This window comes from Microtus oregoni, unplaced genomic scaffold (assembly GCF_018167655.1).
Source record: "Microtus oregoni isolate MIOR12 unplaced genomic scaffold, Mior012 000053F_ref0000044, whole genome shotgun sequence".
Lineage (NCBI taxonomy): Eukaryota > Metazoa > Chordata > Mammalia > Rodentia > Cricetidae > Microtus > Microtus oregoni.
In genome coordinates this window covers 11,012,576-11,029,666 of record NW_024543829.1, presented here as the reverse complement: position 1 = coordinate 11,029,666, position 17,091 = coordinate 11,012,576, and the positions used below count along the sequence as shown (strand labels likewise).

The 17,091-nt window shown below is 44.9% G+C and overlaps 1 protein-coding gene across 3 annotated transcripts in view; it reads left to right on the top strand.

Annotated features, from left to right (window-relative positions):
- Window positions 1-17,091, top strand: part of Vps13b (vacuolar protein sorting 13 homolog B) — a 470,084-nt gene that overhangs the window by 436,312 nt on the left and 16,681 nt on the right. For all 3 annotated transcript variants that reach the window (XM_041637454.1, XM_041637453.1, XM_041637452.1), the window contains 2 exons: window positions 5,595-5,713; window positions 13,716-14,521. In XM_041637454.1, the coding sequence (XP_041493388.1) occupies window positions 5,595-5,713; window positions 13,716-14,521 (925 nt within the window). The remainder of the gene's footprint in view (window positions 1-5,594; window positions 5,714-13,715; window positions 14,522-17,091) is intronic.

Sequence of the window (17,091 nt, the reverse complement as noted above, 5' to 3'; positions counted from 1 at the left end):
ACTTAGTTTGCAGGGACTTTGCCCAGGAAGCCATGTCCCACTGCCTGAGTGCAGTCATTTCTGAGCCATTAAATGGCAGTGGGGAAAATGTTGTTGTTTTTCGAGACAGGGTTTCTCTGTGTAGCCCTGGCTGTCCTGGAACTCGCTCTGTAGACCAGGCTGGCCTCATACTCACAGAGATCCTCCAGCCTCTGCCTCCCAAGTGCTGGGATTAAAGGTGTGTTCTGCTAAGGAAAAAAAAAAAAAACTGGCTAAGGGGAAAAAATCTGTGACAGGATCTCTCCCTGAAATCTGGGCTCACTGGACTAGCCAGCTTGAGAGCCCCAAGGATCCTTTTCTTTCCACCTGACCAGCTTGGGATTACAAGAACATTGCATACTAACATGGCCCCAAATAAGGTGTAAGTGTCCACTCAAGAACTTGAGTAAATGAATGAAGCAGTTAAGTACAGCAAATCTAAGGTAGCTGCTTTAATCCCCACGAGCTCTCTCAGCCAGTAGCTTTTGAGTTTGTTTACTGGTGAGAGTTAGATGACCTACAACTAAACCCCGGCTGGTTGGCGCCTGGAGCCTACTCATAAATCCCCCCAACTCTTTTCCCTCTACCAAGTAGAGATACGGACTGGTCTCTGGGGTCATCCTTGGCTACAGATGCCATCACTTGCAAGTTCCCAAAGTTTAAGTTAGACAAGCTTTCTAATCTCCCCCTTTCATTTAGGACAGAGCCTCTTCAGAGAGGCCTCATCTCAAAGCATCCCTGTGTCGTAGCTGTGGCTTTTCCATTGGAGATGGGAAGGAACATTGTTCTTACTTCTAGCTGGAAGCTATCTCTCCGTAGCATCTACTCTTTATCCTTGTTTTACCCTCTAAGACAGTGGTTCTCAGCCCCCGTTCACAGGGGTTACCTAAGACCGTCAGCAAGCATAGATATTTACATTGTGTTTCATAGTGGTAGCCAAATTACAGTTATGAAGAAGCAACAGAAATAACTTTCATGGGTGGGGCCAGCACACCATGAAGAGCTGTGTGTAAGGGACTCGGCGTTAGGAGGGCTGAGAACCACTGCTCAGGGCATCACAGAATACACTTCCTCTTTGAACAAACATTCTGGCTCCTTGAATCACACCCTCAGCAGATGTGATCCCAGACACATCACTATTACCCTTGTCTGCATGCAACAGCGTGTTACGTCTTCTCTTTAGAATCTGGCAGCTGGAATAGCCACAGTATTCCAGGTGTGGTCTAACCAGCTGTTCCTCCCCATCCTTCCATCAGTAAAGCAGGAACTGGACTAAGTGTTCTGTTAACAAGTCCAGATTGTTTGTTATTACTGAACTTGGGGTCAGGCACATCCCCCAGGTCTTTGTCATATGATTTGCTATTCAATTGACTTTTTGAACCCAATGATAAGATTTTAAATTTATTCCCAATACATTGTCGTGTTGATATTGGCCTAGCCTATCTTGTTGAAATTACTTTTTGTATAAAAAAAATGGGGGTGTGGGGACTGTCATTTATCATATTAAGTATCCATGATAGTTTTATGTCCTTTATAGATGTGAACATATGTTCTGCATATTCATCCAAGCTAATAAGTATGTTAGGTGAGAACCCTAGGTTCTCCTGTGGAGAACCCCCAGACACTCTTCTCATAACTGGGTTAAATCATGCCGTAACTCACCAGAGAGTAATTTCATCTGTACCACAGTTGTGAAGTAAGACAGTGTGCCCACAAGCACTGTTAAATCATGCTGAACATAATATGTCACATGTTTAAAAATATTGCGAGACACATCCCTTGAGGGCTGCAAAGGACACAGATAAGACTCAGTTCATAGCACAAGGGGTCACCCTGAACAGCGGGGTGCAGCTGGGATCTGGCCTCCATCCTGGAATGGACTGTGTATGAGGGGCCGACGTTGGAGACTTGGGCTGTGGGTACTGGAGCATCTTGCTTACTTCTCACACACAGCCCAACACCACGTGGGGCCAGAACTGACATCAGCACACTGACACCCACTGCCCAGTGTCTGCCGAGCGGCCGGGTCTAGAGCCTCCCGTGTGTATAGTACAGCCGTTTCCAAGACAGGAGCAGAGCTATCTCTGGAATGTTTTTCAGAAGGTATATAGATGGTGAGATTATATCCAGAATACGTGCTGTTCTCCTTTCTTCCCCTATCCAAGCTTTTCTGTTTTAATCATCTTAGAAATTTATCTTTCTCCTTTTCCTTTCTGGGAAATGTGATTAAATTCGTAGCAATAGCTACTGTCTACCACCTGATCACTCCGAGACCCCTCTCTGACCCACATAGTCCTCCTAAGCTCCAAATCTGTATTTTTGGCCACTTACCAAACTTCTCAGTCCAAAGGGCTTGACAAGCACTTGAACCTCAACCTGTTCAACCTGCGTGCAACCAAGGGTAGCTGGTAAATGCAGCCCAACAGAGAGCCACAGGCTTGGAAGTTTGTGGTAACTCAAGCGTGTGAGTCTTGAGCATGAACTTTGTAGATGATGCCACTGTGTTGTCAGGAGGTCGCGCACACCTGACCCGTGTCTCCGCTTTGTTAGTGTTGATATTTCCCAGAGCAAACACCTCACATGGCATTGATACACAGTCTGCCGAAAGCTGCTCATCTCGGACACTTGAGACGCATTGCCGTTAGTCCACCACAGAGGCCTCGGTGGAGAAAGTGGACTGGGAACTTTAACCCGAGGTCCAGCACAGAGGCAGCACTGCTGGCAGCTCATGGATGAGAGGATGGCATCTCAGCACCTTGCACAGCTCTTCAGAGGCAGTCTCTGTAGATACCACCCTGCTCCTAGCTGAGGTGCTCTTTAAAGAAGTTAGCACAATTCGAGACCAGCCTGGTCTACAAGAGCTAGTTCCAGGACAGGCTCCAAAACCACAGAGAAACCCTGTCTCGAAAAACAAAACAAAAAAAAAAAAAAAAAGAAGTTAGCACATCTGGGTGTGCATGCATGCTTCTGCTGTATACCAGGTCCGAGGCCAGCCTGGTCTACAGGAGAACCTGTCCCAAAAGAAAAGGCCTGTGGCATGCGTCCCTCACCTCAGCATGAGCAGCTGGGCTGCAGAACAAGTGTGGGGCCACCTGGGCTCTGTGAAACCAGCTCAGGAACTTAACAGAAAGTGAGGACTTCATACATGGGAATGTAAGTAACAAGGTTTAACCTTCCCAGTGTGGGGATGAACATTTGATGACAAATGAGTCATAGTTTAAGTCAGCTGAAAACATAAATGCCTAATTACCGTATCTTTGGGTCATTGTAGACAAACAACTATCTGCACAAGGTAAGCTTTATATGATCTTTAACTTAAAGTTTCAAAAGTAGGACACTGTTGTCTTTTATCATTCTTTAATAATAGGCTTTCTCTGAGGAAGGAAAAGTATCTAAAAATTTTACTTATTTTTGAGTGTGTGTGTGTGTGTGTGTGTGTGTGTGTGTGTATTAGAACACATATTCTGTGGCACAGTGGAGAGGTCAAAGAACAACTTTTTGAAATTGATTTTCATTTTTCACATTAACATGGACTCTGGGATCAGACTCAGTTCTTCAAGAGTGTTCAGCAAAACACTTTACCTGATGTACTGGCTAGTTTTATATAAACTTGATGCAAGCTAACCATTTGGAAGAGGGAAACTCATTTGAGAAATGCCCCCCCCCCCCAGATTGGGCAAGCCTGTGGTACATTCTTTTGATTGAAGCTCACTGTAGGAAGTACCACCTCTAGACTGGTAGTCTTGGGGCTCTAAGAAAGCAGGCTGAGAGCAGGCCACTAAGTAGCACCCTCGATGGCCTCTGCATCAGCTCCTGCCTCCAGGTCCCTGCCCAGACGTCCCTCACTGATGGAATTTAGATGAAATAAACCCTTTTCCCCCCAAGTTGCTTTTGGTCATAGTGTCTAGCACAGAAATGGGAACCCCTGTAACACTAAGACAGTGGGATAGGCAATTTTGTTAGTTAAAAGGTAGCCAGAATAGGCTGGGAATAAAAGATAAGGTTGCCTAAACTCTCTCTCCTAAAAAAAAAAAAAAAGCATGAAAATTTGAGGTGGGACAGGAGCACTCAAGCAGGAGATAGGGTGAGACAGGAAGTCAGGGCAGCAGGATGCATTGCAGTGGGAACTGGGGACCAGTGAAGATGGGAGGAGGGGCGAGCATACAAACTTGACTGGCAAATAACTTATTTCAGTGTGGATACCATACTGAAATGCTTTGTAAGTCGCTCTGGTACCCATAGATCCTCTCATGGGTTCCTGGAGAATACACAAGGAATGTCTTCCTGTGTCTCACCACAGAACTGTTTTTTTTTTAATTAATTTATTTATTTATTAAAGATTTCTGTCTCTTCCCTGCCACCGCCTCCCAGTTCCCTCCCCCTCCCCCAATCAACACAGAACTGGTTTGCTTGGGAAAGTTAAATTGGTATAATTTTAAAACACTGTTTGCTAAATATAAATGTGATAGTCATTTTGGTAAACATAGATGAAGGACCAGAAAAGCACAGGTTTCTTTACTTGTTTCTTACTGGTAATGGCAATTAGAGGAAGGCTCCTGGCATTCTTCCCTACAGCAGGTAAGACGTGAACTTCCCATGGCGCTCCGTTGGTTACTGTTTCCCTTCGTCACCAGACAAGAGAGCTTGGGTGTGAAGGGATTTCCTCCGGCTGTGGCTGCCCTGGCACGGAACGCAGAGCAGCAGCGTGTCTGCAGTCACACAGATCACAGTCACTGCTGGTGCTCAGCACCCGTGGTCCCTTTTTCTCCTTGGCATGCTTCCAATTACGGGTCCATCCGTCTTCCACATGGTCTGTACCAACACGCCCTGGTGCCTTTGTCTCCTCATCTAGGGGTGTCAGTCTTGTTTGTTCTTTCCTGGCTTGGCCCTAGCTAGGTACTATTGCAGATCTCGGCTCCTGCCTCTGCCCTCGGGAATCTCAGCTGTGAACATGATGTTCCTGGTCTGTGTTCAGACAGTTATCACTTAGGCATCAGGGGTATTGAATGCGGAGAGGCTGTGTGTTCTACTGGCCTGGCACCTGGCTTCTGAGACAGTTGAGGCTCTTTTAGCTCTTAGTCCACTTTCTCGTGGTTGAACAATTAATTTTGATACTAAGCAGATTAATTTACCTGAAGTTTCTGGTCATATGAGGGTCCTTGGGGGTCTTACTGATAATTCTGGAGATAGTTTATTTTTGTTTTCCACATGAGGGGGTGTCCCTGTAATAGTAAGACACCCCCACATTGCATTCAGAGTCCTGAGTTGTTTCCCCACAGCCCTTCATATGCACATCTAAAGCTGGCCCCAGGGCTGGCGTCCAGCCCACGTGGGGTTGGTGCCAACTCCATAAGCAGAGAATGAAGACTCTCCTGCTCCACCATCCATCATTTCTCTCCTGTGAGCCTTACAGCCTGGATATTGAAAAATCTGGATTTCATTTTTTTTTCAAGTCAACCGAATAGCCTGTACACATGGTTAGAAAGTGTTTGCAGTGTTGAATCAGGACTTGAAGTTAGCCATTTCAACACCACTCTTATTTCTTTTTAATCAGATTTGGACCATTCTTTTGGCAGGTTGTGTTCCTTACCGGCTTCGGATATGTGTATGTGGACATTGCCCATCAGTGTGGCACGGTCTGTATCACTATAGCCCCTGAAGGAAAAGCAGGACCCATGTTAACCAGTGCCAACAGGTAGGTCTGTTTGCCTAAGAGAGCGCAGTGAACTTTCTTCTGTAATGTTATACACCACTATTTATCATTCCTGTTGTCCATACACACATAGTGAAGTGTTTGATTATCCTGTAATCCACAAGTAAAGATCTAGTTGTTAATTTTTTCCTCGAGCATATATAGACAATAATAATAATAAAACATCTTTTTTGAGTCTCCTGGTTCAATGGTAAGTTCAGCAAACTGATTTTCGAGCTACTGAATTTTGTGATTATTTTGAGTTAAGGATATGAATTATTTGCATAGCTTATTTTATTTTTATTTCATTTTTGGGGTGAATGCTCATGCTGTGGTTCATGTGTGGCAGGTTAGAAGATAACTTGCAGGAATTGGTCATCTCTTTCTACCATGTGAGTTGTGGGGATAGAATTCAGGTCATTAGATTTGGTGGCATAAACTTCTACCTGGGAGCCATCTTGCTATCCCCTCTACGGGTGTGGGAAGTCCTTCTGTCTATGTGTTGCTTTTTTTGGTTAATGAATAAAGAATCTGCCTTGGCTGGTGATATGGCAGAGTAGAGCTAGGCAGGGAAGACTAAACTGAATGCTGGGAGAGAGAAGGTGGAGTCGCTAGACACCATGTAGCCGCCAGAGGGGAAAGATGCGAGCTGCCAGCTAGAACCTTGCCAGTAGGCCACAAGCCTCATGATAAAATATGAAATAATGTTAATGGGTTAGTTCTAGATGTAAGAACTAGCTAGCAATATGCTTAAATTATTGGCCAAACAGTATTGTAACTTATACAGTTTCTGCATGGTTATTTTGGGTCTGGGCAGCAAGGAACGAACAAGCAGCTTCCTACAACAACAATGTGGTTACATTCTATTTTTAAGTGAATGACTATAATGAATACAGGTAAAGACATGTTTTTCATCTCCCTTACATGATTAAACATTTTACATATTACAGGTAAAAAAAATTATTCCAAGAATCCACATATATTGATGCCCAAGCAACTTGTTACAGATTAACCATCTAGGCAAGCAAGACATTCTTCTCAGTCGGGTCTTTTACTGGCAGGATGCATTTTGCAGTTACAAAGAAAGGGCTTTATTATCTTGAAAGGTAGTCACAAGGAATCTTAAAGGAATCACAAACCTAAACTTAAATGAAAAAGAATCAGTCAGCGCTACTTAAATCTTTTTTCCCACAAGAGGGCGCCAGAGCTCAGGACGGATGGCTGCGGGCCACCCTGTGGGAGCCGGGAATCGAACTCAGGACCTCCGGAAGGAAGGCAGGAAGGAAGGGCAGTCAGGCAATGAATGCTCTTAACCGCTGAGCCATCTCTCCGGACGGTTTCTACTTTAAATCTTTAGGGTGCATATCCACTCATTAATAGTTTTTTCTAATATCAGGAGATTGAGGGCAGAAGTGGGTATAAGGAATTAATCATCACTTTTGGTAATCAACTAATCCTAGCAAGAAAGGTATGTCAGCCAAAGTTAACTGGGCTATTTTATTCTTGTTCCCTGACCTCAGTGAGTTCCACATTCGACTCTGTGCCTTTCTAAAACTTAAGACTGCCTTCTTGGGTTTTCACCTCAAACAACAAAAACCTCTTAGTCTAGCTTTCTTTTCAAAGCATTGTTTCAGCTGTGATGCCCTCTGGGACCTGTGAGCACAGCTCCCAACATGGGCTAGTCAGTCATTAACTTGAGCTACAATCTGTCAGCTCCTAGGGTGAAACTCGTGGGTCCTGGTTGTGTAGCATCACCTTGTATTTTTATTCATGAAAACTCTGTATGAGCTATCTTTATTATTATCAGTTTAGACAGTAAATCTTAGGGAGGGATCATCTTCTTGACAATCCACAGGAAAAATGCCCAGTAGGATGGGATGTTTCCAAGAGATAAACACAGTATATTACAGGCAGTGGAGATCTCCCCAAGTCCACTCACAACATGCTCGATAGCAGAGGAATATTGTAGTAATAAACATGTAAAGGCACAGCAGAAGCAAAAGACAGTCTGGGGTCTGTACTCCCATGGCCTTGCCTAAACGAGATTCACCCATCAGAGAGTTTTCTCCTGGTAGTCTGACACCTCGAACTTCAATTGCCACCTACTGCTCCTCTGACAAGCCCACCAGCAGGAATTGGTACAATTTTCTTGAACAGTTTCTACATATTAAAAACTTCAAAACTCCTTTGATTTAGAACAGTGGTTCTCAACCTGGGGTTGAATGGCCCTTTCACGGGGGCATATATCAGATATCCTACATATCATATATTTATATTATGATTCATAATAATAGCAAAATTACAGTTAATGAAGTAGCAACAAAAACACTTATATAGTTGGGGTCAGCACAGCACGAGGAGCTGTATTAAAGGGTGGCAGCATTCGGGGGGTGAGAATCACTGGTTTAGAAATTCCACTTGGAAGAGTATGAGTTCAGAATAAAAATAATGAAAACAGTACATAAGAATACACACAGAGATGTTCATTTCATTGTTATTTATAGTGACATGATATTGAGGGTGCAAATGCTTATCAAATATATCAAAAATCACAGGATGTAGGTGGTAATGACTGCAGTGGACCAGAAGAAGCATAGGATCTAATGTAATGTAAGGCATCATTAGGATGCTGAATATGTGTTCCACTGTGTAAACAGACACCTGTATGTTTTTAGACAACTCTGGGGGAGGAAAAGTCAACATTAGTGATGGATGTGGATCTTTCCATGCTTATTTATTAATTTCTGCACAGATGGATTCTTCTTTGGGCCTCCAGCTCACAGTTAACAACACAGAGACTTATATTCATTATGAAAGCTTTGCCTTAGCTTAGGTTTGTTTTTAACTAGCTCTTATAACTTAACGCACTTCTGTTAGTCCACATTGTCACGCAGCATGCACGCTACTTCCTCCATGTCTTCTTGCATCTCTCTCGTGAGCCTGGATTCCCCTCCTCCTTTCTTTCTCTGCCCAGAAGTCTCACCTGTATGTACCTCCTGCCTAGCTATTAGCCATTCCACTTTTTATTATACCAATCATGGCAGTACATTTCACACAGTGTATAAATACCCCACAACATCTCCTGATTTTGTCTAAATAGATAGGAAAGGTTTTAACTCTAACACAGTAAAACTACAATAGAAGCAATTATTAAGGAAGAAATAAATTCACAATGTCCAGTCCATTAGTATTTGGCAAATTCGAGAAAATATTCCGTTGTCTGTCCTATCTTGGTATGTCCAAAGTTTTCTACCTCTCTTATTTATTATCCTAACTTTTATTATCAACCCAAAACTATCTTTTTAGACCTCAAAACATTATCTTAGGTAAACAACTTAAGCTTTTATGTCTCTCAACCCTATATATTTTACACCTTTTTTGTGAGTTTCTTTTCTGAATTTGGTAGCAAGGAAAACTCTAACTATAACTAATCTTCAGTTTCATCATGACCCACGAAGGATATACTCTTAAACTGAGCAAACAGGAAGTGCAGAGCAAAAACTTTCAAAACTATAGAAACGACAGAAGCAGCTTGCTGCCTAGGCAGTCACCCAAGGTTTCTCTGTAACATCTTCAGCCTGAAGGCCTAGAATATCTGACAGACTTTTCCATGAAGCAGGAGTTTTGAAGGACTGTCCTACCTTGTCTTGGCAAAGCTTGGCAGTTTCTTCCTTTTGTGTCCTGCTTGTTCAATTTGGAGAGCATGCTGTCAGTGGTCAAGGCAAGTGGCTGTCTTTGCCACAATGATAGCACACTCCATATGGAGGTTCTTTAATGTCCATACTCCTTCTTTTAAAGTAAATTGGTGCTTCCTGTAGCATATCTATCTCATTGTCATGAAAAGCCTTGATGCCATATTCTGCAGGTCTCTGAAGTATTTGAAGACCACCTATCTATCTAAAAATATATCTGCTTAACCCTGAAAACATGCACAACTTGACTACAAGTTTAATTACTAGTGATGACTAACTGATATTATTATTCATTACATTTTTAAACGAGCTGCATAGGTAAAATACCTTAAACAAGAGTAGAAACATATATTATAACAAAAACAAACTTAAATTTATAGCAGTATACAAAAATCCATACTGATGTAAAATATTTGAGATTAATAGTTACTGTTTATTTTAAAGTAGATTCAATAATCTTTCCTTTCATCCTAACCTTTCCATATCCCCCTTTTTTCTTTAAGAAAGGGATCCTTGAATCCAACCTCCCTTGCTTAGTTTCCTTCCTTATCATGACCTGTAACAATTTATAACCAACTTCCCTAAATGATGACTAGCTAAATGAGCAAAAACCACCCACCCCACCTCTTGGGAATGTGGGCATTGTTGTGTGCTTCCTGTTGTCTGGGGGTGATGGCATCTTTAGAAGACCCTGAGAAAATTGAGATAGTGGTCCAGCCCCGGGAAAACCAGCTGTATCCTTTGTTGTTTAGTCTCCGTGTGATAGGAAAGTGCAGGACCTGTCTGACGTCTTGTCTAGAGGATGTAAGGCTGGGCCATCTCAGCCTCCAGCTTTGAGGTTGCTCTGGATACAGAATTTTGAGAAACAGTAACAGAGGCATTCTGCGAGGCTGGATCACCTGGGCTACTTATCTCTATTGGTGTCTGGTTCTTTTGTTCTGAAAACACACCGCCTTTTAAAGGTTACATACATACCTGCACTAGCACAAGCATGGAATGTGCAGTGTACAGAGATCAGCTAAAGGTGAGTTTTTGTTCTATGTTTGAGCAGGTAAAAAGCATCTATAATATAAATCAAACCATAGTATAAATCTCTATCCATGCCACATATGAAAGGATACCATGTAATAATAAGTCATAAGAACTCTGTAGCCAGCAGAGACCGTGTCTCATCCGGTCTCAGAGCTGTTCCCATGTTACAGGGATCAGCAGATACATCACTTGTCTTGTAGTCTTTCTTGTTTTTTTTTTCTTCTTGTCTGTAGCCAAGATTTTCAGGGGGTTTCTCCCAATCAAATCTGATCTTCATTGAGTTTGAAGAGAACCATAACTCTTTGTTTCCTGTAGAAACAAAGGCATACCCTCTCATAACACAACATACTTTCTGACTTCCATTGTGAAGTTAAAACATTCTTAAGATCTATAGATCGGCTTAGTCTAGCAGTTCTCATAGTCTGATGTCTCGGCAGCTGTTGTTTTTGTACATTGGCATTTTAAAAATTCTAAGTCAACAAAGTGCCATACGGGATCCAAACACCCTGTGTATCTCCCATCTTTATGTGTTTTTTTTTTTTTACTCTTTCCTTAAGACTTTACTATATTATTTTTAGACTATTTATTTTTTCTATGGCTGTCTAGACCCATATTCTTTTTTCAGCATCTAAGCACATTTTTAAACGTATGCACCTTTTTAGAGGTTTCCTGTGTCTGAACATAGCTTTAAGCGCCTGAAGTGCTCTCTGAACACATAGAACAAATCTTCCGCTACCATGTCAGCCCATGTCAGCCGAGAGCACGGTGCTGGCACAGGGCACTAGCTGGCTCCAGCCCATAGGCAGTGGCCAGGAGCTGCATCTCTGTACTCGAGCAACCTGCCTGAGATACTATAGAACTCGGAACCCACATCTGATTTTGTCCCAGACTTAGCTTTCTCTGGTCCTCTGTGTGGGCATTTGAGCCACAGCATTGGGCACCGTGAGGAGACAGACTTCTCCCAGGCTGTCAGCTCCAAACGGCAGCACAGGGACTTTGTTAACTAGTAGAGCTTGCCCTAGCTTAGGTTTGTCTTTAACTTAAATTAACTGTTTCTCCTGATCTGCATGCTGCCGTGTGCCGCCCATCCTGCCGCCCCCTCCACCTCGCTCTCATGGGCCTAGATTCTTCCTCCTCCTTTCTGCCCAGAAATCCTGCCTGTATCTCCTGCCCGGCCATTCAGCTTTTTATTTCACCAATCACAGCAATACACCTTCACACAGTGTATGAATATCCTACAACATTTCTCTACTTTAAATTTCTGTAATGGTTATATTTAAATTACAGTATAAAATTATAGTGTCAATTTTCATACATTGTTTAGGATTTTTAAAAATAAATTTCTTGTACCTTTGTATGACTGAAAACTCATTAGTTCAGACCTTGCTACTTTTTTATAATATTTCAAATAATATTAGATAGGATGCTTACTTTGTCCAAACATGTTTGTTTAAAAAAATAGTATAACAAAATTGGAGAGTAAAATTTGAATTATATAGAATAAGATCTCAAGTCTACACATGTATTTCAGAAAATTTTATCTAAGGCTTGAGTGTTAATGGTAGTAGCCACAACCCACACATTTGAATGATACAGTGTCTACTCATATTTGTTTGGCTTGCTCTTCCCTGGGTCATACATTCGAGTGCTTACTAGATGTGAGGTCTGTTCCAGGGATGGGGAGTCAGTGAGAAAAAAGATGGAACCCTTCACAAGATTCCATTCTCACAGGCAGAGATGGGAGAGGCTGGAGCAGAGAACCCCCACGGGTGTGGTAGAAGATCATCAGCACTCTAGAGGGTTAAAAACAGCCAAATGAGAGAGCGTGAGGCGAGGAGCCTCAGGACAGGGAGAGTGGAGTTGTGAAGAAGTTAGTTGGAAGGAAGCCTTTTCAAGAGACTGGCGTTTGAGTGTGGGCTTGAAAGGAAGTGCTTTCTGGTCCCAGCCGGTGAGATGAGAAGGGCATGAGCCAGAGGGTGAGGGCTGGAAGGGGAGCAGTGCGCGCTTTAGTGCCTCATGAGCTGTGGGGAGCATTTAAGCAGAGAGGTCATGTGAGACTTACCGTGTAGAGCATTGGCTGTTCTGTTGAAGTAAGATCTAGAGAAATGAGGGCAAAAGCAATCAGGAACCTCCTCCAGTTGCCGTGGATGTTCACACTAGAGGCCCTGCTATGGGGAGAGTGGTCAGATTCTGGACATTCTCTTACGGAGAGCCCGAAGGAGTCCTGCCGTTAGGATAGGGACTGAAATAGAAGCCTCTGGAAGGATTCTGATCCTCTAGTTGGATGCAGTTGCCATCGACTGAAATGAGAGAGGCCGTGTAGACTGCGGGTAGGAGCAGAGCTTCATCACAGACGTGGAAAAGTTTGTCAGTGGAGATGGGAAAGGAAGCCATGTGCTAAGTCTGAGCACCACCGGGGGAGAAAAGAGGTTAAGAGAAGCATCACCAGGGGAGCAGAGAGTTCTGTGAGAACACAAGGGAGGATATGTGTCCTGGAAGAGGGGGCTGCTAACAGCCACAGATGGGGCTTTTGCTTTAGTGCTAGTGGCCTTGATAAGGGGTAACTTTGTCAGATTGGGGAACATAAGCCTGCCTGCAGCAAGCTTCAGAGAACAGAAAGGGGAGACTCGGAGGTGGTATGTGTGGAGATGCTGCAGTTTCTCCTAAAGAGGGCTAGAGACATGGGAAGTGGGTGGAGAAGGAAGAAGTGAGGCTGTAGCAGGGCTGTGTCTGCTCAGAAGAAGATACAGCGTGTTCGAGCACAGGCAGGATCGCAGAGGGAGTGTGGAGCACCTGGCACTCTAGAGCAGGTGAGGAAGGGAAGGGTGTTGGAGTACCCCAAAGAGGGCATGGACCTGACCAGGGACTCTTCAGCTCTCGGAGTGAGGGCAGGGTGGGCAGGACACACTGCGCACAGTGGTTGTAGGTCCGTGCTGAACTGGGGCTTTCTTCTTGCTCAGCTCATCTTTCTAACATAAAGAGTATTGCTGATTTTTTTTATCTGCCATGATCATTATAACAGAGAACTAGTATATAGAAATGAGGGGTTTAGAGTAAAAAAAGGGGGGGGATCTGGTGTTGATAAGAAAAAACACAAAAACATGACAAGAGCTTGTAATAGTCCCAATGGGAACGTTTCCCAACTGTCTCCAAGCATGGCTGTCTCTGTCCAGACATGCACTGGAAGTTGAGTTCTTATTTGTTTTATGTCCCATCATGGGGTACACAGTGAGGCACTGTCCTTAAGGAAGAGACACTAACGAGCTTTGCCCTTCTTCTAGAGCTCTGGAGAAGGTGGTTACTTTTAAAACGTTCATCACCCGCCTGAGCCTGGCAGTGACTGACGACCTCACACACCACAAGGCATCATCTGAGCTTCTAAGGCTCACTCTGGACAACATTTTCCTCCATGTATGCCCTGTGCCCGGTGTCCTCCCAGGGGAAGAGCCTCCGTCCACCCTGCTCCAGCTTTTCAGTGTGGAAGTCTACTTTGGGGACCTGCAGCTGGACAACCAGCTTTATAACAAGTCCAATTTCCACTTCGCTGTCTTGGTCTGCCAAGGAGAGAAGACAGAACCAGCTCAGTACTCGAGAGTGCAGAGTCTCCTGGTCTCCAGCAAAGCCTTGGAGGAGTACAAAGAAAACTGCTTCATCAAGCTTCGCCTCACTGTGTCTGAGGGGACGGACTTCCTTTTTGATGTCAGTGAGTTCTCTGTTGAACTGAAACCAGCACGGCTCTATGTGGAGGATACCTTTGTCTACTACATCAGAACTTTATTTGACACCTACCTTCCTCACAGCAGGGTGGCTGGAGACCAGGCACAGCTCTCTGCAGGGGAGCAGGTGCTGCCCATACAGGTGAGACAGCACGCCAGGGCCTTGGTGAACCCGGTGAAGCTACGGAAGTTGGTCATCCAGCCAGTGAACCTCCTTGTCAGCATCCATGCCTCTCTCAGGCTGTACATAGCCTCCGACCACACTCCTCTGTCCTTCTCTGTGTTTGAACGAGGACCAGTGTTCACCACGGCGAGGCAGCTGGTACACGCACTGGCCATGCACTATGCTGCTGGGGCTCTCTTCAGAGCAGGTGAGGGGTCTGTGGTGGGCCAGCACTGGGGCAGAAATGGCTCTGTCTGTCTGACAGCACAGGGGAGGGCGGGGAAGGGGTAATGCGTGTAGGCTGCACGCCTAACAGAACTAGAGCTAGGTATGGACTGTGACGGTGCAAGCCTTGGATGACTGCCACACCTCCCTGAGTCTGCATTTCCATCTGAGATCAGCTGAAGTATGCCAACCCTGGCATTTTACTTGGCACTTAATAGACTCTCAAGCCCTCATAGCTATAATATTTTAAATGTTACCTAACATAGAAATTAGTTAAATTTAGCAAACACATTTTTGAATGCCTTACAGGCACAAGACTCTGTCTCAGAATACAAGTGCAGCTGGGAAGGTCAGCCTGGCCCTCAGCTCCTGGCCTGAAAGACTTCCAGTTCTAGGTGGCCAGTTTCCCTCTGTACTGATCGTGTAAGTGGGAACTTCAGAGTCAAAGCACATGCAGAGAGCCCCGTGCATCCCCAGTAGGCACTGCCTGGCTCGACAGAGCACAGAGAAGGCTGTGGGTGGCTCTGTTCAGTGGCAGGCAGTGGCCTGCTGCAGACTGTGGGATGCTTTTATGCTAGGGGCTGAGGAGAGAGGCGAGGTTTCTGTTTCCCATCTCTCTGGAAGAGCCTGCACGGGGTGTCTGGGCAGAATTTCCCAAGGGGAGTACTGTGTGCTAAGGATCAGGAGTCCCTGTGATCTCAGCTACTTGACAGCCATCGTCTCCAGGGCGTGTGTTTCTGAGACAGGCCCAGGTTGATAGCCTGGTCCTCGTGGTCACTAGCAGTCATGTCCAGAGCAACACCACACTTGGCTTCATTAAGTCTTAAGAAGCTAAAGACTGACTTCCTGGAGTGATGCAGGTAAGAGCTGCTGTCCTTCCGTCCTCGGGCCTTGTGCTTGCAAATGCATCAGCAGAGACAATTCAGACTGCGGCCAGTCATCATGCTACATGCATAAGACTACACTTTCTCCTTGATGACGAGAGCCTTTCTGACTTGTCTGGATAGTTTGCACAGTAGTGAAGAAAACATCTCCCCTTGCTAAGGAGTCATTGTAAAATAATCTATAATACTTTAAACTGAATAAATGTGTGTATCTGCAAACTACCCTGGACTTACCCTTCTGGCCGGTTGGCTTGTAGCAGAGCTAATCAAATGCTAAGGAAGGAGGGAGGCTCCCTGCAGGAAGATGGGCTGGAGGACAGACCGCCTGTGCCCAAGCAGCCATGGCCTCTGAGCCTTAGTGCTGAGCTGACTGCCTTGTTTACTAGGGGAGCTCATGTCACCCTCTCTCAGGCTTTTTCCTAATTCACTTAAAAATCCTGTGATTATCTCAATCTCAATACATAGAAGGGAAGAAATTCTAATACCAAAGCTGGATTCTTTAGAGCTGTGGAAATATGGTCACTAAAACACTGGTCAGTCAGAATGTTTTCTGAAGAAAGCAGTCTTCGGAGGAGCGAGAGATAGAAAGATCACAGTGAGGGTGGCTGACAGGCCGAAGGGACTCACATTCCTGTAGAGGGGGTGAGGGCTGGCTGGGAGGAAGCAGGGTGTATCCATCTCCCTTGGGTCAGCATTCACCCACTGGACCTGAGAAGGTTCCTGCCTGGGATAGTTGAAAATACCCTGACCTCATTTCTAGGGAAGCTTGTGAGGTCATTTGACGAGGCTTTAACAATAAATGACTGCTAACTAGAAACGGGTGACCCTATCCAAAGGAGGGGCGTGGGCTTGAGACTTTCTGAGGTCCTTAGCTGCCTCTCACTCTCAGACCAGGCTAAGTAGACTCAGGTTATCCACAAACGTTCCTGACAACTAAGCCAAAAATGTGCAGATGGCCTTCTGTAGTCTTGAGTTCAACCATCAGTAACCTGAATGAAAGTACCAAAGGATCCCGTGTGAAAAGGACTTTTGTCCAAGACGTTATCCCTTAAATATGCAGCGTAAAGAGGCCGGCAAGATGGACGGCTGCCGGCCCAGTGGGTAAGGGTAAAAGGAGAGGGCTGGCCCTTACAAGTTGTCTCATGGCCTCCACAAGTGTGCTGTGGCCTTTACACACCCAGCCTCCACAAGTGTGCTGTGGCCTTTGCACACCTGGCCTCCACAAGTGTGCTGTGGCTTTTGCACACCCGGCCTCTACAAGTGTGCTGTGGCCTTTGCACACCCGGCCTCTACAAGTGTGCTGTGGCCTTTGTACGCCCACAGCCACACAAATAGGGAAATAGAATAAACATTTTAAATTCAGCATAAAAACATTTGATGCAGATTTTGCATTATGCTCAGTATTACACAGTCCAGAGGGTTTCCACATGCTGGAGGCTGAGGAGGCCCAGTGCGCACTCTCTGTACATCGGGGACTGGGCATCTTTTGGTGCCTGCAGAGTCCTGTGTCTGTTGGATGCAGAGGAACCACTTCATCTGCTCTTGTGGAAAGCCAACAGAGTATTCCTAGATGTTTCTCATGCCATAGACCATCCTCTGGGGGCATCGGGTTTCTCTGAACATAGCAGGGGAAGTGACCAGGAAGAACAGGAGAGGATGCCCAGTAGGG